At 50.0% G+C, this 20,558-nt stretch overlaps 9 protein-coding genes across 12 annotated transcripts; 3 read left to right on the top strand and 6 right to left on the bottom strand.

Annotated features, from left to right (window-relative positions):
• Positions 1 to 1,121: 1,121 nt before the first annotated feature.
• PV10_06474 (uncharacterized protein) lies at positions 1,122 to 4,200 on the bottom strand. The gene has a single exon (XM_016371273.1). The coding sequence runs from the start codon at positions 3,835 to 3,837 to the stop codon at positions 2,890 to 2,892; it is 948 nt and encodes a 315-aa protein (XP_016223566.1). The 5' UTR covers positions 3,838 to 4,200; the 3' UTR covers positions 1,122 to 2,889.
• On the top strand, positions 1,907 to 2,619 carry PV10_06475 (uncharacterized protein; the record flags this gene model as incomplete). Its single annotated transcript, XM_016371274.1, has 2 exons — positions 1,907 to 2,125; positions 2,257 to 2,619. The coding sequence occupies 2 exons, from the start codon at positions 1,907 to 1,909 to the stop codon at positions 2,617 to 2,619; spliced, it is 582 nt and encodes a 193-aa protein (XP_016223567.1).
• A 650-nt stretch (positions 4,201 to 4,850) lies between the features above and the next one.
• On the bottom strand, positions 4,851 to 6,288 carry PV10_06473. Of its 2 annotated transcripts, XM_016371271.1 has the most exons (4): positions 5,707 to 6,288; positions 5,512 to 5,626; positions 5,269 to 5,450; positions 4,851 to 5,216 (listed from the first exon to the last, which is right to left on the bottom strand). In XM_016371271.1, the coding sequence occupies exons 1-4, from the start codon at positions 5,828 to 5,830 to the stop codon at positions 5,077 to 5,079; spliced, it is 561 nt and encodes a 186-aa protein (XP_016223564.1). In that variant the 5' UTR covers positions 5,831 to 6,288; the 3' UTR covers positions 4,851 to 5,076. The 2 variants fall into 2 exon arrangements, with proteins under 2 accessions (XP_016223564.1, XP_016223565.1); XM_016371272.1 differs by having other exon boundaries at positions 5,512 to 6,288.
• A 969-nt stretch (positions 6,289 to 7,257) lies between these two features.
• PV10_06471 lies at positions 7,258 to 9,595 on the bottom strand. 3 transcript variants are annotated; one of them, XM_016371269.1, is made up of 4 exons: positions 9,359 to 9,595; positions 9,044 to 9,298; positions 8,712 to 8,911; positions 7,258 to 8,642 (listed from the first exon to the last, which is right to left on the bottom strand). In XM_016371269.1, exons 2-4 carry the CDS (start codon positions 9,273 to 9,275, stop codon positions 8,583 to 8,585), a joined length of 492 nt encoding a protein of 163 aa, XP_016223562.1. In that variant the 5' UTR covers positions 9,276 to 9,298; positions 9,359 to 9,595; the 3' UTR covers positions 7,258 to 8,582. The 3 variants fall into 3 exon arrangements, with proteins under 3 accessions (XP_016223562.1, XP_016223561.1, XP_016223560.1); XM_016371268.1 differs by having other exon boundaries at positions 9,044 to 9,357; positions 9,412 to 9,595; XM_016371267.1 differs by having other exon boundaries at positions 9,044 to 9,595.
• PV10_06472 (3-methyl-2-oxobutanoate hydroxymethyltransferase) lies at positions 7,398 to 8,666 on the top strand. The gene has a single exon (XM_016371270.1). The coding sequence runs from the start codon at positions 7,481 to 7,483 to the stop codon at positions 8,507 to 8,509; it is 1,029 nt and encodes a 342-aa protein (XP_016223563.1). The 5' UTR covers positions 7,398 to 7,480; the 3' UTR covers positions 8,510 to 8,666.
• A 2,280-nt stretch (positions 9,596 to 11,875) lies between the features above and the next one.
• On the bottom strand, positions 11,876 to 14,261 carry PV10_06470 (glutamate decarboxylase). The gene is made up of 4 exons (XM_016371266.1): positions 13,899 to 14,261; positions 13,273 to 13,801; positions 12,526 to 13,197; positions 11,876 to 12,431 (listed from the first exon to the last, which is right to left on the bottom strand). Exons 1-4 carry the CDS (start codon positions 14,079 to 14,081, stop codon positions 12,157 to 12,159), a joined length of 1,659 nt encoding a protein of 552 aa, XP_016223559.1. The 5' UTR covers positions 14,082 to 14,261; the 3' UTR covers positions 11,876 to 12,156.
• A 625-nt stretch (positions 14,262 to 14,886) lies between these two features.
• PV10_06469 (uncharacterized protein) lies at positions 14,887 to 17,356 on the bottom strand. Its single transcript, XM_016371265.1, has one exon. It carries the CDS (start codon positions 17,272 to 17,274, stop codon positions 15,052 to 15,054), a length of 2,223 nt encoding a protein of 740 aa, XP_016223558.1. The 5' UTR covers positions 17,275 to 17,356; the 3' UTR covers positions 14,887 to 15,051.
• A 200-nt stretch (positions 17,357 to 17,556) lies between these two features.
• PV10_06468 (uncharacterized protein) lies at positions 17,557 to 18,681 on the bottom strand. Its single transcript, XM_016371264.1, has 2 exons — positions 18,463 to 18,681; positions 17,557 to 18,414 (listed from the first exon to the last, which is right to left on the bottom strand). Exons 1-2 carry the CDS (start codon positions 18,524 to 18,526, stop codon positions 17,702 to 17,704), a joined length of 777 nt encoding a protein of 258 aa, XP_016223557.1. The 5' UTR covers positions 18,527 to 18,681; the 3' UTR covers positions 17,557 to 17,701.
• A 196-nt stretch (positions 18,682 to 18,877) lies between these two features.
• PV10_06467 (uncharacterized protein) lies at positions 18,878 to 20,522 on the top strand. The gene has a single exon (XM_016371263.1). The coding sequence runs from the start codon at positions 18,965 to 18,967 to the stop codon at positions 20,462 to 20,464; it is 1,500 nt and encodes a 499-aa protein (XP_016223556.1). The 5' UTR covers positions 18,878 to 18,964; the 3' UTR covers positions 20,465 to 20,522.
• The last annotated feature ends 36 nt before the right edge of the window (positions 20,523 to 20,558 follow it).

The following is a 20,558-nucleotide window of genomic DNA, read 5'->3' as shown; positions in this document are numbered from 1 at the left end:
CAAGACCAAGTGCCAGTGCAGGCATCAAGAGACGTCTACACCAAAGCTTCACTCCACGACTTTTGCCGACTTCCACAGCGGTCGACGTCCAAATCAGACATCCACAATAATGTCTTCGCCAAAGAAATCCGATCTCACCGCCCGAGACCTCGAGTATCTTGTGGTAGCACTTCAGAGTCTGAGAGGCAATGCTAAGCTTGAGGTGAGCCACGTTCGCGTTCCCAAACCTGGGTTCGCAGTAGCTACCTTGCAATGCTTGTGAAAACACCAGCTAACCAGATCTGAAACCTAGATCGACTACGAGAAGATGGCTACCGTTACAGGATTGAAGAATGCAAACACCGCGTGTGCAGTCTGGACTCCAATCAAGAACAAATTGTTCAACAGGGACAGACCAACGGCCAAAAAGGCAACTGCTAAGGGGTCGAGTTCGCCAGCAGGAGTGAAGAAACGGGCCAGTAAGAAGCAAGGCGGAAAGAAAGCACTAGCCGAAGAGAATGAAAACGTCTTGGCAATGGTAGAGGAAGACCAGCAGGACGGGCAATTGGGTGATGACATGGCTCAGATCGAGGTCGAGTCCAAGACTCAAGCTGGCACTCCAGTTTGAATGATCAAACTATGGACCAGGAAGGACAATGCCGGATATTGAATGGTGAATGTTGGACAGATCCTCGCGTGTGGTCATCAACATGTCAGTGAGGGCTACAGCACGTGCGCCACGAATACTGCCTCTGAGCAGGGCATGTGGCATGAGCCTGCAGTTGCTAAACATCATACTATAGGACGAATGCTGCATGATGTTAGAAAGACCTTGCCTGACTGTCTTCCGCAAGCCAGCTTGAAAAACTGAATTGACCACCGAGGCGCTTGAGCAAATGATTTGACCGCTGCAACGCTTGTGTAGTGCCTAGCTGCAACAGCGCTTTGGAGGTCTTCCTGCAACCGAAATGGACAAGGCTGAGAATTTGCTAGGCTGCCACTACCAGTTCACACTGGGAAGATCTTACCAACAACTCTTCCTGAATGGGCTAAGTTTCTGCTTCGCCTGATGTCTCTAGCTAAAAATCATGGACCTGCATGGACGGAGACTACATTTGCTACTGCACGAGCCGCACCTCAGGCCTTGAAGTCGCACATTGATTGTATATGCCCTTCACAAAACTGTCACCATTTGAAGTCGAAACTAGCACCTTGTAGCGTCGATTTTTGGACCTCGTTCAACGTCGTTTTCATGTCGCACGTTGATTGGGCTATAGCCTCTTTTGTTCCCCGTCTCTGGAGATCGTTCTGTATATTGACGTCTTTACCTCTTGATATTCCAATGTAATGTAGTCGCATTCTCACACGCTGGACTTGTCTTATTAGCTGAATGGCCTTGTCCAAGTCGCCGCATCCTTGTTTAGCCCGGCAGGAAAAGTGAGTAGAACAAGTCGTTACAACCAAATGTCTCCTCTAGCCAAGTCTGTGACTGATGAATAGCCAAACCTCGTGATATAACCGTTCAGCCACCTACATAGATGAGCAGGGTGAATTCTGCCACTCACCGCAGAAGCATGTGCAAAAGACCAGTATTGTGACCTCCTTATAAGTATATAATCCTCGTTCTTCTCCCAGAACTCATCCATCTCAGTCAATCTTTCCAGTATCATCTTCAAGTACCTTTCTTCTCTTTAAGCCATTGACACTTCCCTCAGGGCCGATCCTCTGGACTGATCAACATTAGCAAGCCGGAATCTTTCATTGTCAGCATTCGCTGCTGCTGCTCATCATCATCTTCCTGTTCGTCTTCCTTGTGTGTTGACTTGCCTTCACACACAACATCAAGAACACCACTCTTTCCTCGTCAGCTCTCACGGCTAGCCATCGTCATTATTCTTGTCGTTGTCTTCCCTCCACACATAACAACATGGCTGATTTCTCTCCTGAACCTGTGGCCGCTGCCACTCCCACCACTCCCAAGCCTGATGTCAAGGCCACTCCCAAGTCCAAGGCCAAGCCCAGGGCTGCGCCGAAGACTCCCACCAAAACTCCAACCAAGTCCAAGGACGCGGACGGACTTACTCCTCGAGAGATGGAACTCCTCGTCGGTGCTCTTACCAACCTCAAGGATGATGCTAGAATCCAGGTACGTTGCGATGTTTGGTCTCGATGATTTTGAGATCGGCAATGGGTTTGAGATCCATTGATCTCATGACCTCCTCCCTACCTACCCTCAATGTCCATTATCACTGGTCACTGACTCCACCGTGAGAATAGGTCAATTACGAAGCTATGGCTGGAGCAACTGGTCTGAAGGACGGAAATTCGGCAAAGGCTTCGTGGGCAGGTCTTCGAAAGAAGCTGAATATGACCGGAGGCATTGGCAGTACCCCTTCTGCAGGTTCCCCTGAGAAGCCAGCTGGTGTTACCAAAAGTGCAAAGAAGACGAAACAGCCTCTCAAAGCGGCGAAAAAGAAACCAACGAATGAGAATGAAGACAATGATAAGGTCGTTGCTAGTTCCGAGGAGCCAAAAGGCGAGCCCAAGGGTGATGCTGGTGTGGAGGGACAGAAGGATGAGGCCACTGATGACGCGGTCAAGATGGAAGATGGCAAAGAAGAACGGGAAGAAGAAGCATGAGTGTAGATGTACGAGTGGCGTCCGGGTTATGAACAAGTTCACACCGGGGTGCCGATGCTCAAGACTGTCCGTATTGGCTGACGAATGAAGGATCGAGGATGTGTTGGCGGCGTCGTGATGGCCATTGGTTGAATTGGATGGCCAGAAAGCATTCGAATTGGAGCACGGCTTGAGTTTTGAGCAGTAGTCTGAACGAAATAGTCCTTTTGAGCCTGAATCAGCATCAATCTCAAAATCCTAGAAACCCAAGTTGTAGTTTTCATAGCAATCTCAAGTCGGTGGTCGGATAACACTCTCCCAAAACTTCTTCAAGCCCAGCACATTTGCCCTGGTAGGGTGGAGACAAGCCCCAGCGCCGCTCTTTTCTCTCTTTTGATCATTTATCCTGGCGAGTTCGGCTTCTCTGCCCCAACGGGCCTGAGATTTTCTCCTGTCCAGTGAGATATGGTTTAAGTTCTGCTCCATATCCACAGCCAACTTCTGAGCTGCGAACCTCCTGACGAGAGTCTTGACCGTCGCCCTCTCGACCATGTCCAATTCGTCGGCTTTTCTTTTCTGTGCTTGTATCCCTCTCCCCTCGACCCAAGCTCTTAAGCCATCCTTCAAGCCTTCGCGAATCACCTTCCGCCTGGTGGCGACAATCGCTGGGCTGACACTCTTCCTTACACATTCCTCTGGCATGATATTCAGTGAGACCAGACTGTTGACACTCGGTCTCCGGTTGAGTTTTCTTCCCAGGCCATCCATCAGCTTTCTCCGCTGCACGCGTTGTTGCGACTGTATGAGTGCTGGCGAGACTAGGCTGGAATAGGTAGAACACGTGCTGGGTAGGATGGCGCGCTCTACTAGATAGATAGGTGACGGGCGATGTTCGAGATTATGACTCAGGCGGATGCGGATAAGAGACTTGGAAATCTGGCGCGAGAGGACATTGGTCTTGGAAAGCCAGATCCATGAATTGGGAGGAGAGAGTGTGGATTTGGGAGGTCGCCTAGAGAGCGCACGGGAGAGGGTTTGAGATGCTTGGTGTAGACGAGTTGCATGGAGGAGAGGGTCACAGGCTAGTGCGCGAAGCGTGTGACAAGTGCGACTAATTTGCAGAAGATCGGGAACCTCTAAGAAGGAGAAGACGAGAAGGATGACTTCTGGTGGGAGCTGGGGGATTGAAAGGGGACTTTGAGGTGCTGCTGATTCTGATTCTGAGTCTAGTCGGGCCATGAGGCTTTAATGCCGTGCGGCAGATATTGACGAGAGATGCACTGCGATGGGAGTGGTAGGTCAACTACTAAGATTTGTGTCGATTCAAGGAGGGGGAAGGAGTCCACGACTTGGCTGGATGAAGGTGAGGTGCGCACAATGTGGCAGCGGTGGGCAGTGCAGCGACCATCCAGCTGGTGAGTGAGGGAGTCCAGCTACCGATCAGGTATCAGACGTTTCAGGTCTGGAAGGATGGATGACGGAGAAAAACTGTTGGAGGATCTGGAGATTGAGTCTGCAATGTTAAACATGATAATTCTAAAGGTGAGAGAAAGGGAAACTAGGCATGAGGTTAGAATGAATCAATGAGTTGCCTACATGGTGGCAAGGATGGCGAGCTTGGGCAAGAGCATCATGTGGCAGTCGAGTGACACACTGGAGTCGAGGCGTGGCTGGGAATCCTTGAATTGTGGAACCTCAATAAAGATAGCAAAAGCCACCAAAGAGAGATCAGATGGTGGCCAGAGTGGGATGGATGCACGATTGGAACGCGAATTGCGTAACGGAGGGAGTGGGGAGGAGTTAAGCGGAGGGACCAGGTCGTGATCTGGCACGAGACATGGTGCCCCTCGAGCCCCTCAGACGAAGGTCACTGGTGGTCATGTCACCCATTCCAATATGGATGTCGACAACTGACCAAGTGTTTCATGGAAGCCTGCGCTTATGCCAGCTACCTGAGGTAGGGCAAACAGAGTACCTACATGTTTTACATCTTCACCTTTTCACCCGTTGATGGTCTGAGGAATGAGTCTGATGCTGTCATTATCTCAGATGCTTGTATAATACCTACCTACTTAGCCAAGCTAGTCACTTTCAGGGTCCAAAGGGACTTTCGGGCGTGTTTAGGCGTCTGGAGAGCCTGCGAGCAATCGTCCGGGCACCGAGCACTCTCTGGAAGATTGAAGAATAGTCACCCACACCACACTGTCACATCTACTTCTACACGCCATGTCCACTCATCGACACAACACAAATTCGTAGTAAAAGTCTTGAGATTCTGATTGCTGCCTTAATATGCCCTAAAACCTGCATCCAGACCTCCACGAGCTTCTGGAGATAAATTGACTCCAACAATCGATATGGTTCCGATTCCATTGACCTGACGCTGAAAGTATAGGCCCAAAGCACCCAGCGCCGTGCCTCAAAGTCCACAGCCGAAACATGTTGAATCAGACTTGAGCTAGCTCCAGAACTCCAACTTTAAACATCTTCCAGTTTGCCGGCAGGTTCGTCCTCGCCATCACTGTTGAAATCTTCGATTTCGCTCAATTCTCCGTCCGTCTCACCTTCTTCCTCATCTGCTGCGTCATGGATGTTGGTGGCGTACTGGTGAACGTATTCTGTCCCCTTAGTATAACGGAAACTCGTCTACGAGACTAGAGCACCACCTACCTTTGACCCGTGCATCGTAGCTCCGAGGCTCTCTCATTAGTAGAGCGGCTGCCTCTCCGTTGAGAGGATCGGTGGGATTGGGGTACCTCAATAGTTGTGGAAGGAAGACCTCGAAGATATTAATCATGTCAAACATGGGAGACCACGTCTGATTGATGACGTCGAGACACACCGATCCGGACCTGAAATCCCATGTCAGCCAACTCTTTCCTCGTCCGAGCACTTGCCATGACCCCAACGTACAACTCATCAATGTTTGGGTGGAAGATTCGGTTGACAAAGCCAATTGACGGTGACTTGTAAGGATATTGATCTGGCAACTCGACATGGACCTTCCATTTGCCATCCGAGAAAGGTGCTGTAAACCATGTCTCGTCAGTCACCACGGTTCTCTCTCTCCCGAGAATTGGCATTATGGAAAATCTTCTGTGCTCTTACTTTCCGTGGGTCCTTTGAAAATGACATAGAACTCTTGCATATTGTCATTGACTAGTGTCACTTCATAATCGCTCATCATGAGCTTCATCACATCTGTCTCTATCCTCCGCTTGGGGCTACTCATGGTGAACCGCTCTTCAATATCTGATAGCCCGTTGGCAAAATAAAGTGCAGAAGTTCGATCTGGGCCGCGACGCTGACCAAGGACGTTTAGGAAAGATCGTATGCGAGTGATTTAACGATCAGAGTGGTGCCCTTCAACTAAATCCGGAATGTGTTGGGGGTAGTGGGGTTGGGACCGAGTGACGAGGGCTTGCTGGATGGCGGTCGGAAGAGATATCGAAGGACTGGAGCCTGTATAGGTTAATAATGATGTGGAGGAAGTTGAACGAGGGTTGAGTATGTGTCAGGTTTGAGGATGGAGAGGATACTATTATGTTAAATGTCGTTGGAAGATGGACGGTTTGCTGCGGTGGTTAGTCAATGAGACAGGGCAAGCAAGCCTTTTGGTGAATCTGGAATGATGTCTGACGGGTGGGTGCTGCTTGGTCTATGAGGAGCGTCAAGTCCCTCGGGCGTCAGGTGGGCTTGAGAATAATGACCCTCTCGGGCATGATCCGGGCGTATCATTACTACTCCCCAGACTTTACCTCTAATCTCACACCAATTGCAGACACTACCGTGGGGCAGTCATTGGATCCGCGACTCACGGGGTCACTACCAAGTTAGTACTATTATTGCCTTGTACGAGTGAGTACCTTATGTGAGCACCGGTAGTATCCCCGTGTGGCCGGTCCCCCACCAGTCCGAGTACTCGTACGCTGACTTTAGGCATCAAACCCTACCGTCTCGGGAGCAGTCAGTTGTGTTTGATTCTTTGGAGCCTTTTACAGGTCTATCGTCAACCAAGCTCCCTTCCTGCATCTAACCATAAACAATTTGACGCGTACCCGAAACTGGTCAAGGCATCCCAGCCGCTGGAACCACGGTTGAGAGCGGCCAGTCACCTGCTAACGCAATTCGCTTCGCCGCCCACCACTCGTCTGGGTCAACTGCCACTAATACACCCTACCAATAACGACCGAAGTTTGGCTCAATGGAATACCACAAGTCGGCCAAGCTGCTTCATCTAGGAAACAAAGGATCTGCTGTCATCATTATACTGCATTTCGTTTACCATGACATGACTGCGAGTTCCTATCATACATTGGGTGACAAAGGGTCAAGTCACAAGACACCTGCACGTCCTCCCCTCCACCTAATGATATGTTGGAGCCCTCAGCCTCGGTTCACTCGTAGGTCTCCAGGCAGTCCTTATGTAAGAAAGATTTGCCCCTCCGGCCGATAGTTTCGGCATGCCCTTCCCTCGCCCTGGCGGCAATGCCAAATGAAATATGTGATCCGGTAGCCGGGACTATGCGTACGATTAGACATTATTAGGCTGCCAAGGGAGTCCCTCGGACCTGTAAAAGAAATCCAGCCAGTCTGCTTCGGCGGTTATTCCCCAACTCCGAGCAAGGCTGGCGCTGGACTAAAGACCGAGGTTCGTGCCTGGGGTGTGATCTGACCTGCACTGCATTCTACTTACCGCACCCCGGCTTCTCCATCTTGTATCTCAGATCTACGCATATACAATACAGCACGACGATATTTAAAAACTTCGTCTGATCGCCCAAATAACAAAGAGACATGCCTCACAGACTTCTCAAATCCAATTTCCTTTCTCCTCGACCTTCCCTTTCCTCCAAATCTCACAACAGTCCGGGCTAACAAGATGGCACATTCGTCCTGCGTCACGCGGATACCCTCCCTCACACGATCATGTTTACACCGATCCTCCCCCATCACTACCTCCCTCACAGCCTCATTACCACGTTCACAACGGCAACAGACAAGGTTCAGCTCACATGCTCCCTCGTCGCCGTCCCTTGCCGCCCGTGGCCAAAAGCCTACCACCATTCAGACCCTGCAGAAAATGCACCAAGAAAAGTCCCCAATCACCATGTTGACCGCCCATAATTTCCCCTCAGCTCTGATCGCTCAAGAAGCGGGCATGGACATGATTTTGGTTGGTGACTCGCTCGCCATGGTCTCTCTTGGTATGCCAGATACCTCCGAGGTGACACTCGACGAGATGATCATGTCCGCACGGGCTGTGAGCAGAGCCGTCAACCGGTCCTTCACCGTCGGTGACCTCCCTATGGGTTCCTACGAGATATCTCCCGAACAGGCTCTTACTAGCGCCATTCGTATGGTAAAAGAGGGTCGCATGCAGAGCGTCAAGCTCGAAGGAGGCGCTGAGATGGCCCCCGCCATCAAGAAGATCACCACCGCAGGAATACCCCTCGTTGCACATATCGGCCTCACCCCACAAAGGCAGCATGCTTTGGGCGGTTTCAAGGTTCAAGGCAACACTCTGGACAAAGCCATGGCTCTACTCAGGGACGCCAAGGCTGTGGAAGATGCTGGTGCTTTTGCTGTCGTCCTCGAATGCGTCCCCTCTGAGATTGCTGAGGAAGTCACCAACGCTCTGAAGATCCCCACCATTGGCATCGGTGCTGGCAACAAGACCAGTGGTCAGGTCTTGGTGCAAATCGACATGATTGGCATTCGACCCCCTGACGCTTTTATGCCAAAATTTGTTAAAAAGTATGGCTCCATGTGGGAGAGCGGTCTGGCTGCCATCAAACAATACAAGGATGAAGTGTCTGATCGCTCATACCCTGGGCCCCAGCATGTGTACAAGAGCGATGCGAAAGTGACGGAAGCGTTCCGAGCGGCCATTCAATCAACTCAGTCATAGCGTTCCTTAGCGTGTGTTATGCATTGCTAGATGCATTTGCAGGGAGTCGTCCATCACAGGATGCGGTGTAGTCTCAACCAAAAGCGGGCGTTGTAGCATAGCTCACAATCAATTGGTCGTCGACTTTGAAACACTAAATTATACATCAATGTTAGCCTGACCGTTGCTACCTAGCGGCACTGTAGGAGGAATCAGTCCTCACCCTGTATAAATTGCCGACTCCCTCATCTAGCCCAGGAGCAAACACGTTGTTGACATACAGAAACAGCCCATCACCATCCTTGGTCCCGACCTTTTTGCGTAAGAAGTTCAACACCACGCTGAATCGTGATGATGCACTAATCTTAAAGACCTTCTGCTTTAAGATTGGCGCTGATCCGATTGGTTGGAAGCGCACCGATACTGTTCCCAGAGAAAAATAACAGGTGTCAGCAGGTTGGCCATCACTCCGAACTATGCTACTGTTTTTTCGGACACATCGGCGCCTCGATTTGAGATACGTGAATGGAAAAATGCAACAAGATCCCAACGTACCTTTGAAATTATCGAGCTCGTCCACAAGGCTTAATGCTTCGCTCGCGTCTTTCGGCAGATTGGTCAAGATGACACTTGCGGTCATACTCATCGGCAAGTCGCCTTCAGCCTCTTCATCGTTCGAATTCGCCTCCTCCGGCGTTGAGGTATCATTTCGTACTGCGGATTGGTCTACCTGTGCGGCTGAGAGGCGAGACGACGGTCTTTGCGGGAGCGATGACTGGGATGACATTTCTGCTGCTAGTCGGGAAGCGTCTAGAGCCAATATTGGTATCTTGAGCAAATTGTGTCAAAGCTTCGAGGTCATGCTCGTACTTATAAGATGTCAATAGCGGCTTTGTCCTGTAGGTGGTAGAAGCAGCGGCTACCAGTGTTCAAGTCTGGAAGGCACCATCCAAGACTAGGGTGTCTTTCGTCAAAATGACAACATTGATTACTTTTCGAGGAAGAACCAACGTCGAGTTTCAGACCATATGCGGGGCATCAACTTAAGTCTGAATGTCGATAGCGGTCATGGAAAAGGTACTGTTCTCAGGTGAGTTGCGAATGCTGGACACAAATGCGTGAAGTGAAGCGTAGTGTTCTACGATAGTTGAAATGAGCGGGCCTCAGCCACGTGATATGTCAACAGTTCAAATGGTCACGTGATAAGACATCTCCTTTCATCTGTAGCCTCGTCTCGGTATGCCAACATTCATTCACTACTATCATTTTTATGGATAAGTGACTGGTCGTATCTACTTGAGAGAGTCATGCTTCTTGAAAGGTGAATAACGTTACAGTCATCGAATGTGGTGACACTTGGTTGTTGTCCACTTAACAATGTTGACGGCCATCCTGTCGGATGTCCTCTTAAGATCTGTTTTCTGTTTTCCACTCTCTTTGTTGTGTGTATATATATATATCCCTATATATTTCTTTCATGCAGTCGCGTGATCCATGACCCACGTGCCGCAGCTGCCGCATGGATCGCGCGACCAAACACCACCTCAATGCCGCCGCTGGGCTACGAGATCAACATGCCCATGCTGAACCCCCAAAGGGGCCAGCACCCGACCCGCCTCAGAACCGAAAACGACAAGTGTCAGACCCTCACGAAAGTAGAGCAATGCCGGCAAAGATCAACAAGAGCACTCACAATGACGACAAGAGAATCCAAACTCCAGTCACCAGTGAGCAACAGAAACCCAAAGACACCACCCATTGACTTGGCTGGATACTCAGTCACGTGGAGCATGACTCACGTGATTGGTCAATTCCTATCGCAGCGAGCCTTGTGGGAAGACGTTGGACCCACCTGACGAGTTTCACACCAACAGTCCTAGAGAAGTGAATGGGTTACTCAACACATGAATCAAAATCTCCTATCGCACGCAGCTTTGTGTGAAGAATCCATTGTGAGAAGGCTACTTCCACTTAGCGGGAGAGATGAGCGTTCCAACAGGACGGAAAGGAGCTGCCTGGCCGATGCTCAGGGCCGCGCTCTACCACTACATCTCTCTCCCCTCTCTATCGAAGACCGTTTGAGAATTTCACGACATTATCTCTCGTCAGCACAGCAATGACCCTTGCCCGATATTCAAGCCGAAAGACTCTGGAAGGACTCAGGAACCATGAGTCTAGTTACCTAGTATATATGGCAGAAAACTGGGAGCCGCGAAAATTGGCACCGCTTCACTTGACCTCGACGACACCACCATAAAGTCACCGCCAAGGAGACATTAGTGTCTCAAGAGACTCCGTGAATATGAGTCGACGACAACATTGTCGCGCCGTCTCACGCATAACATAACGCAAAGAATCTCATGCTCTGAGTGGCTCTGTGGTCCTTCACACTGTTCAACACCGCTCACCCCGTTCCTCGTCACATGTCGAAGGTCGTCTTATTGTGCCAAACCACAATTCTCCTACCTTTTCACACCACAGTTTCGGATTCTTCCAGGCGTGCTCATGGTCTCTCTTGTGCCACTCTCACACTTTCGTCTCTGTCACGCATAGATAGATCGACTGCTATCCCTTCCTTCAATTCATTCTCAATCCCTGTCAAAGTTGTATCTAGAACAGATCTCAACGATGGAGTCGTCTTCCGCCCACCTTGCGAAAAAGGTATCGGTTCCGCAGATCATTGACTTCCTCAAGGGATACCCTGGCAAGGGCCATACAACACTCGCTTCTCTCATTGGAGACGATACTAGCAGCAAGATATGTTTCCTGGCTCTCCTTGGAGTTCCCACTCGATCGATCTCCTGGGAGATGATCAGATCGATTGAAATCAAGCGCAACGGTGGACGGGAAGAAGCACTAGTACGAATCAACGAAATGATTCGCAAGGGCACCTCGGAGCTCTTGCAACTCGAACACAACATCGACGACAACGCTTTTGTCGCGAATCTTCTGGTGAAGGCTAACCACTTCGGGTGGAGTAAGATGACTCTCGTCCGAGCATTCGAACATGCGGTGGAAGACTATGGTGGCGATATCAACCTTCACAAAGTTGCTCTGTTTAAAAATGCTCGGGCGAGATTGTTGTACGCCAAATATAACGGCGATCCTCCCCCGCAAGCTAGAGCCCCAGGAGACTCAAGCGTGACGGGACGCCACGCCACTCAGCGAGTTAAGGTCATTGACCCAGCTCTAGTTAAAGCTACCTGTGTTGAGGAAGGCGGTCAGCAACAAGTGGATGTAATGAAGAACTGGCTCGCGCAGATTCGAGCTGCTGGCGAAATTGCAGAGATGCTTGCCCCCAATAATGAACTGAGGCAATTGAGACAGAGCCTGAACTAAGTCAAACATTGAGGCGATGTGTTGACGACAACCTCGTACAGAGTGAGTTGAACAAAGATGGGTTGTATGAACACATTGGCTAATTATTTCTTCAGGGGTCATGACATGACATTTTCGCCAAAGGCAAACGGCAGTCCAATCATTGAGTTGCTCTTTTTTCCTTTTGCCGCCAATGCATTGGTCATCTAAGCACCACGACAGATGGCGCAGTGCATCTTCTTTATCTTTTCCAGAAGGACCCGTTTTGCGGCAGGAGGGAGAGTTGTTACAGCGGTGAGACATGTTCGAACTGGCATGGGATACAACACCACTGACATCTCTCGACTAGTCTAACATACGGCCCTGTACACACCCTCCTCTCTTGGTCTCGCGCTGCCATGCCTATGACGATGTTTTGCCGAAACTCCCTTGGAGCCATGCGACTGCTCGATAGATGTGGCCGAGTTCTGCAACGCCTGGAGGTCAAATACATCCGATTCCATCAATGATTGAGTCACGGCGATGATATCGCTGATCAGACGGTCCAAAAGATCCAGGCTCATACTCTCGCGAACGACCACACGCAGAATCTCTTGTTTTTCTTCATTGGGCGGCAGGGGATAGTCTTTCGAGGCAATTAGTTAGCTAGTGCTTTCGGCAAACAAAAGATTCAAGAAAGTATTGAAAAGGTTCGTAAGGAACGCTCGTGGTTGACTCACTTGGGATGATATACTGCTTAACCCTGAGTAAGGTGCTGACAGACTCCTGCTTGACATGGGGATACTCGTCCTTGAATTTCTGGGTGAAATGAAAGGCGACGACGGGTAATCCAGCGTTGAAATCCGCTGAACTGACACCTTCACCTTCGGGTTCATGCTCGAGTTTGCCTTGGTATTCAAACTGGCCTTTTGGTCGATGTATGTCGCTCACACACTGGTACCAACCAGTAGCTTCCAGCGATTTGCTCAAGAGGCGGGCATTACGCAAGGCATTCTCCATAATCGCCTGGAACCCATTGTACCCAAGATGGATGAGGTTGTAGTACTGTGCGATGATCTGGGCGCCAGGACGGGAGAAGTTGAGTGTGTAAGACTCCTCGGTGCCACCTAGGTAATGCAATTCAAAGATAAGATGCTTTGGCAGGTACTTCTCGTCTCGCCAGATGATCCAGCCAACCCCAGCATAGACCAGACCAAATTTGTGCCCGCTGGTGTTGATTGATTTCACCCGCTTGCATTCGAAATCCCATTTGTGGCCTCCTGCGTGCGCTTTGGTGAATGGTGCAATGAACCCACCTGAAGCTGCATCAACGTGGATTGGGATGTCGTGGCCTGTCTTCTTCTCATAGGCGTCGAGGATGTCGTTGATTTCCCAGACAGGTTCATAATGGCCTAGATACCAAAAAAGAGTCAGAATTCTTGCATCAACGACAAACAGAGTGGAAGTTTGTGACATGCACGACTTACCAGTATATGTACTGCCCAGGATCACAAAGACGCCAATTGTGTTCTCGTCTATGTTCTCCTTGACCAATTCAGGATCCAAGCGATAGCTGCTTTTCTTGCTGACGGGGAGGATCCTCGCCTCCACTTCAAAGTAGCGGGCAAACTTTTCAAGGGCGACTTGGGCATTGGCGCCCATGATGATGTTGGGTTTGGAGGTGTCCTTTCCCTCGGCAATCCTCTTTTCCTGCCAGCGACGTTTCATGGCCAGGCCACCAAGATGAATGGCCTCAGACGACCCAGTCGTGGCGGTTCCTACCGCTGTCTCTCCCTTCTGCACACCCCAGAGGTGTGCGATGATACTGACACATCTTTGGTGCATTGCCATCATGGCCGGGTACTCGTCCGCGTCCGACATGTTTTTGCTAATATTTTCAATCATCAGTGCCTCGGCCTCACGCTCCATGTATGTGCCGACGAAGGAGGCCAGATTGAGATTTGGTCGACCGTCCAAATCAAGTTCATCCTTGAGCATTTGATGAACGGCTTCTGCCTAGAGGAGAGAAGTGTATCAAAGTAAGTTTCTGCTTCGCTTGACGAGTTGCATTTCGTTATGGAAAAGGGGGATGGGTGAGTGAGTGGAGACTAACTGGAGCCCCGTTTTGGGGAATCTTGAATTTGGAGATTTCATCTTGAGCATTGTACCGTGATGAGTATGGAGTCAGAGTTGCATTAATATTCTGGCTGTGAAGATGATGGCGATGGGAATGTGCACTGCTGGTACGGAGTTGATTGATGATGGTATCAGGATCGATATGCTTAGCTAGAGGCATGTTGCTTGAGGGGGTCTATGGAATGACTTTTGCTTCAAATCTGGACCGAAGTGGTTACGTTTTAATGACCAGGAATTTCGTAAATGGGGCTGAGGCTCTTTGAGAAGTTCTCAACTCAAGAGAAGTAGACAGGATATCAAGAATAATTCAACAAACTCAGAGAGTACAAGTAGACCTTTCTATTTCTCGAGTGAGAACACTCACCATGGATCACTCTTTATATAGCACAGCTCCAAGACATATTTGAGTCAAACCAGGTCAGTGACACAACAGCCCAGCAAACTGGCACAACCTATTAGGGCTGGTATTGTCGCTTATAGAACTCTAACGGACACTACTAACGCCTGCCATTGTCATGGGGTGCTGGGGTGTTGCACAGACCCGCGATATTGACTTTGAACACGCAACTATGGGCCTTGGTCAAGGTCCATGCGCCACATCCGGTTGGCTGCTTTGAGCCAGGTCATCGGACTGTTTTCGATTGAACCATGGAACAGAAACTTAGTAACCCGCAATCAGAATGTACGGAGTAGATGTATGATGTGTCGCTACATGGGCAAGGGTTTGTCGCAAGCAGTTTTCATCAACATGACGCCAGGCTTGCATCATTTAAGTTTCTATGACGATCTTGTACCTCGAGAATACCAGGAACGTGGGGGAGCCTAAAAAGCTTGATGGTCTATGCTTGATTTCTGACTTGACTGCCAGGCCCAGGGTTTACCTTTTGGTTCCACATATGAGAAAGCTGCTGATGAAGATTCAGGATTGATGATATCACAAAACAGAAGACTACGTGTTACTCAGTTGTACACATGCATTGTGATACCACCAGACCCTTGAATGTACTTGCAAATATATATGTACCCGTATCCATGCTCTACACTATGGTATCATTACAACATCAATTCCAATACTCATGTCCATTCAGCATGCGTGATTGACTTAACTCTTCAATCCATCTGGCCTGTCGTCAATAGCTGTCGCCCAGGCCGCTGAAATCAGGGACTGCACTGTCACACTTGAAGCTCGGTGAGTAGGCCTTGTCAGGCAAAATGCCAGCGTTTCTGCCCAACATCCAGCTCCATTGGACTGCACTCTCTGTCTTCCAGGTCCAGTAAAACCACCCCCAAGCCTGTTCGAAACTATGCATCTGTGCCTCTGCATACATCATCAGAAACTCCTTGTAATCGTCGGAGTATTGGTCTGGAGACGCATTTGCCATTGCACAAGAACAAGGGGGACTGGCACAGGTTGGAGTCAGGACTGAAGTCTCGGGGTCGCCGGTGTTCAGAGTGCCGGCCCAACGAGAGCCTTGTCCAACATCATTGAGATTAAGCGTGCAGTCAGTGTCGGCTTGAGACCACTCTCCATCAAGTGTTGGGCCCCATCCAGTGGTAGGGTTAGTCGCCGTGACCATGATACCGGTCCAGCCGGAACAGGCAAGGTTGATTTTATCTTGGTGAGGCAACTTCAATTGCCCAACGTTGAAAATTTGATATTGATGAGTGTCCATGATGAGCTTGTCATCGACATCTTGAAACCTGTCTTTCCATGAGGTGAGGCTGAGAAACCCATCGCCGAAGATGATATGCTGCTCGATCCCATTCTTACGGACAATATCAATAGCTTTCTTGTTCCATTCCAAAACAGAATCTGTTGGTATGACGAGCATTTTGGGTTCGTTGACCAAGCCATAGATGGTGATGACATTTTTATAGCGATCTTGAGCGAAGAACGTTGATAATTGCTCATGGACGTCGAGCGTTCGCTGGGCATTGGTGGCACCGTCCGGGCCTAGAATCCAACCGATGTCTCCTTGTCTGCCGCTGTGGGCCCAACCATTCTGACTTCCAGGAGCAGCATGAAGGTCAAGATTGACACGAAGGCCATTTTCACGGCAATATTCGATGGCTCGGAGGAGATATCTCCAACACACCTGGGGAACATAAGGATCGCCATCGTAAGTGGTAACTGCCCAGTAGGGGAAAGGGATTCGAACGTGATCCAAGCCGGCATTCTTGATATCGACAAAGCTCTGCTTATTGATGAAGGTGGCATAATGCTGTTCAAGGACTTGTCGGGCGGATGGGCCGAGCTTCGCGGTTAGAGTGTATTCATCCACCACATGCTGTGAGGCTGGATAGTTGAACAACGAAGGGGTAATGAACGGTTCAAGGGAGAACCATCCACCAACATTGACGCCACGGATGGGCATCTTTCCGTACTCCCACTTCTGGTTGAGAGGCGGAACATTTTCGTTGGCACTTGCTGAGTCATCCCACTCTGAGTATAGGCCCATGACTGAGAGACCTCCTATGGTCTCTTCGGTGTAAGTGCAGTTGAAATCAGCCGTGTCCAACCATGTGCTAATGTCAGTGTATGTGCCTTTGGCGCTTGTCGGGACATCCGTGGAACCACACTCATTGCTGACACTTGACCCTGAACCTGAGGAAGTGGTTGATGAAGAGGACGAATCGTTGTTGTCGGAGTCGCTCCTGCTGTTGTTATTTGAGACTACCACACCAACAGGAATGAATATAGCCAGCAGGACGATTATCAGGACGAGAAGCCACCAAAATTTCTTGTTGGACCTCCAACCACCGCGTCGACCGCGAGGAGGCTCTTCATCTTCATAGCGGCCTCGTCCTCCACCGCCGCCGCCACCACCTCTTCTATGCACACGCTTTTCACCAGCTCTACCCTCTTCCAAGATAGCACCACTGACGTTACGATTCTTCCCTCTCTTCTTGCGATTTGAGACCTCAGCAGCTTTAAGGTTTTTGTATTGTTTCTTCTTTCTTTTCTGAGCTTCGTATTTCTCTTGAAATTCAGCCTTTTCATTGGAGGAATTGAACTTGGCAAGGGCACCTGCACTCAATAGATGGCTTCCACTATCAGCAGAGGAACCGGAGCTGTACTTGGCCCTGTCACGTTCTCGATCTCGATCTCGGTCTCGTCTAGGACTGGGTCTGCCATCACTAGCATGTCTGTGTTTTTCGCTAACGACACGAGTTTTTCTGTCTTGCGATGGGGAAGGTGCAGGTGACGACTTGGCTTTGTCTTTGTGGGTTCTCCTTGCGGTCCGTGGGACTTCATCTGGGGTTGGTTGAGGAGCGGCTCGTGCGCCAGGTGGTCTGTTAAATGCAGGGCGTGTGTCGGCTCTTGCCGCGGACTCGCGGCGAGGCGTCGGCATTCAAGTGTTTGGAAATAATTGTCATATCACCTAGTATCGCAGTGATTTAGTTGTATACCGAGGGCGTAGCTCTTTTATTGTAGTTGATTTGTGACAAGGCTTGGGATCTTGGATGTCTTGGTTTGGTCGTCTGCGCAGGTTTTCTATACAAAGTCGTTGACCGGGCAACCGCACTTGGTGAAGTAATAGGTGCGCCGTATTAGTTGCCAGTTCCGGCTTAATACTCCGCTGGACTTTTGACACCCACTTCACACTCCTTTGAACTGTTCTCTTTCAAGAACACCCTTACTACCTATAATCATTAGACATGTTGTGGTTACCGTATGCTAAATATCGATCTAAATCTTGACAGACAAATGCGATGACTAATCAACAAGAATCACCTCCAAAGGTACAAGTATCGCGTTGTTTGGTACCATACTCCTCTTCAAGGTTCATTAACCGCGTTGAGCGAAAGCTCTCGGCTGCTTTGATTGGTTTCAGTGACATACGAGTCAATGTATGCAGGCAGTTGCTTGACGCGATTGGTCGCACTGGGAATGGGCTCGCCAAACACCTCGGACACTGGAATTACCCCTGTCCACACCTTTTCGGTGATTTCGTCTCTCTTCTCGTCCTTGGCTTCATCATGAGGGCCCCCTTGTCGGATCTTGCCGCTGCCAGTCTCGATCTTGACCCGGAGGATGGTGGTTGATGTCATCTCGACATTATCTGGGGGAACTCGAGTATTTTCCCATCGGTTGGCGACGACTTTGTTGGTAATGAGCTGCATGGCGTAGATCTTTTCTTCATCCGAGTCCACCACCCTGCCGTATCCTTGCAGGACAGCGGAACGGTAGTTATAACTGTGGGAGTTTGGGGTGAGCGAAAGGACCAGTCCGTCAACCTTTGTCGCTGCCACTGAAACAGGAAGCCCGTTGGGCGAGTCTCGGGCCAGTCGCATCACCCTGGAACTGACATAGCCGTGGAGGTAGCAGTCCAAAGGCTCATCGAGGCTGGCTGATGGGTACTCGAAAGAGCCCATGACGCCAATCATGGGTAAGATGGCGGGGAACGGATTATCTGGTGCCGGAGGAAATGAGACATGGAGGACTGAAGTGGTGTTGATGATTGAATGAATGGCCCCTAGATCGTATGTCCCTGTTTTGATCAGTCATAGCACACCAAGGAGGCCTAAGACCTTGTTACCTCGCGAGTTATACCGCTTGACGGTGTTTTGGGCTTTCTTGGGGTATTCGAGATTGCGCACCATATTTGCTGTTTGTCGAGGATTTGTCTGGGTTCGAACGATCTCCAACAATCTCTATATTACCACTGACTGGAATATCAACAATAGTTACAATACATCGTCAATATAACGATTAGAAGTGAGTCATTCATTCCAATGTTGTCGTCGTGTTATCAATGCCAACCTTGTGAGTGGCTATCCGGCCCCCGGCCCTGTGCACCGCTTGGGGAAGAGCGATGGACTTGGAGAACTTCCCTCTGGAGTAATTCTAGCCGGACACGTGCAGCACGTGCAGCACGTGTTCCCACTCTTGCGCAGATCTTGGTTCCTGCGCCGTCTCGACTGGAAAGTCACGACGAGAGATTCATCTCTCCCGTGCTTTTCCATCAACCCCTCACCTCTATCGCTACTCTTTGGTTTGTTTCGGTGTCGTCCTCCTCCTCGGACCATCGCAACCAGAGCATGTCGACACGGAGGACATTATGGCAGACTCTCAGGCGTGCCAATGATGTCCTCCACCCTCATCCGTGGAGGTTAACCCATGTCTCCTCCAGACAGACACCTCTCCTCCCACGACTCTACAATACTCTGACCGTCAATGCTGCCGATCTTTCCTTTGGTCAGCCTGTCCATGAAACACACCCTCACCTCCTGCAGCCGGGCGAATTGACCCCAGGCATTACCGCGCAAGAGTATGCCGACCGCCGCACCAACCTAGCTGCTAAGTTGCCCGACAAGGCTATCGCCATCATCGCCGCATCAGACATCCAATTCCGTACTGGAAGCGTCTTCTACGAGTTCCATCAAGACCCGGACTTTCTCTACCTGACTGGCTTCAACGAGCCTGAGGCGCTGGCTATCATCGGCAAGGATTCCACTGGAAAAGACCACACATTTCACCTCTTCGTCCGAGAAAAAGACCCCAAGGCTGAGATATGGGATGGCGCAAGATCCGGTACAAATGCTGCAAGAGATGTCTTCAATGCTGATGAGACGGGTGACATTACAAAATTGAATCAACTCCTCCCTAACATACTCGGCGAAGCGTCTGAGGTCTACACGGACATCACCTCTCCTAATGCCAACCAATCCGTGCTGCAGCGATTTCTATACGGACAATCACGCAAATCTACGACCTTTGCCGAATTGTTAAAAAATTCAAAGGTTAATCGGCTGCGCCCCGTCATGAACGACCTGCGCGCATTCAAGAGTGCGGCGGAGATCGAGCTGATGCGGAAGGCGGGTAAGGCCTCTGGTCGGGCCCACACCGACGCCATGAGAAAGACCTGGACACGAGAGAAGGAACTTGACACTTATATCCGCTATCGCTTTGCCGCGAATGGTTGTGACACCCTCGCGTTCGAGCCAGTCGTGGCCGGAGGTAAGAATGCTCTCAGCATCCATTACATTCGCAATGATGATGTTTTGCACGACGACGAATTTGCCTTGGTGGATGGCGGAGGAAAATACGGTGGGTACATTGCCGACATCACTAGGACCTGGCCGGTAAATGGCAAGTTCAGCGACGCTCAGCGTGACTTGTACGAAGCAGTTCTCAAAGTTCAAAGAACTCTGATCTCACTCTGTCGCGGCAGCGCTAGTGTCTCACTTGACAAGCTCCACAGCATCGCCGAAGAACAACTCAGCAATGAGCTCCGGCAGATTGGGTTCGACATGTCCTTCAAGGCAATCGAGAGCCTATTTCCCCATCACCTCAGCCATTATATTGGCATGGATGTACATGATACTGTGGGGTATTCTAGAAAAGTCCTACTTCAGGAGGGACATTGTATCACCATTGAACCCGGCATCTATGTTCCGGATGATGAACGGTGGCCTAAACATTTCCGAAACATGGGCATCCGTATCGAAGACAGCGTGAGCATCCAAGAGGATACACCGTTTGTCTTGACCACCGAGGCGGTCAAGGAAGTTGTAGATATTGAGGCCCTTCGAGCATGAGAGAGGAAACATGCTCAAATATATATATGTATACCATTCTTATCACCAACTAAATCAATCATCGACCCGTAGAGCGACTCTAACACATTTGCAC

Source organism: Exophiala mesophila, assembly GCF_000836275.1.
Source record: "Exophiala mesophila strain CBS 40295 unplaced genomic scaffold supercont1.4, whole genome shotgun sequence".
Taxonomy (NCBI): Eukaryota; Fungi; Ascomycota; class Eurotiomycetes; order Chaetothyriales; family Herpotrichiellaceae; genus Exophiala; species Exophiala mesophila.
This window is presented reverse-complemented; position numbering and strand designations above follow the sequence as displayed.

Coding starts and splice junctions, on each gene's coding strand:
- PV10_06474 (XM_016371273.1), bottom strand. CDS start 3,837: ATGGCCCGACTAGACTCAGAATCAGAATCAGCAGCACCTCAAAGTCCC.
- PV10_06473 (XM_016371271.1), bottom strand. CDS start 5,830: ATGAGTAGCCCCAAGCGGAGGATAGAGACAGATGTGATGAAGCTCATG. Junction 5,451..5,511: donor CACCCAAACATTGATGAGTT/GTACGTTGGGGT, acceptor ATGGGATTTCAG/GTCCGGATCGGTGTGTCTCG. Junction 5,217..5,268: donor CTACGATGCACGGGTCAAAG/GTAGGTGGTGCT, acceptor CTAAGGGGACAG/AATACGTTCACCAGTACGCC.
- PV10_06472 (XM_016371270.1), top strand. CDS start 7,481: ATGGCACATTCGTCCTGCGTCACGCGGATACCCTCCCTCACACGATCA.
- PV10_06471 (XM_016371267.1), bottom strand. CDS start 9,275: ATGTCATCCCAGTCATCGCTCCCGCAAAGACCGTCGTCTCGCCTCTCA. Junction 8,912..9,043: donor CGAGCTCGATAATTTCAAAG/GTACGTTGGGAT, acceptor CTCTGGGAACAG/TATCGGTGCGCTTCCAACCA. Junction 8,643..8,711: donor GAGTCGGCAATTTATACAGG/GTGAGGACTGAT, acceptor TGTATAATTTAG/TGTTTCAAAGTCGACGACCA.
- PV10_06470 (XM_016371266.1), bottom strand. CDS start 14,081: ATGCCTCTAGCTAAGCATATCGATCCTGATACCATCATCAATCAACTC. Junction 13,802..13,898: donor TTCCCCAAAACGGGGCTCCA/GTTAGTCTCCAC, acceptor TCTCTCCTCTAG/GCAGAAGCCGTTCATCAAAT. Junction 13,198..13,272: donor CCTGGGCAGTACATATACTG/GTAAGTCGTGCA, acceptor TTTGGTATCTAG/GCCATTATGAACCTGTCTGG.
- PV10_06469 (XM_016371265.1), bottom strand. CDS start 17,274: ATGCCGACGCCTCGCCGCGAGTCCGCGGCAAGAGCCGACACACGCCCT.
- PV10_06468 (XM_016371264.1), bottom strand. CDS start 18,526: ATGGTGCGCAATCTCGAATACCCCAAGAAAGCCCAAAACACCGTCAAG. Junction 18,415..18,462: donor CAAGCGGTATAACTCGCGAG/GTAACAAGGTCT, acceptor TGATCAAAACAG/GGACATACGATCTAGGGGCC.
- PV10_06467 (XM_016371263.1), top strand. CDS start 18,965: ATGTCGACACGGAGGACATTATGGCAGACTCTCAGGCGTGCCAATGAT.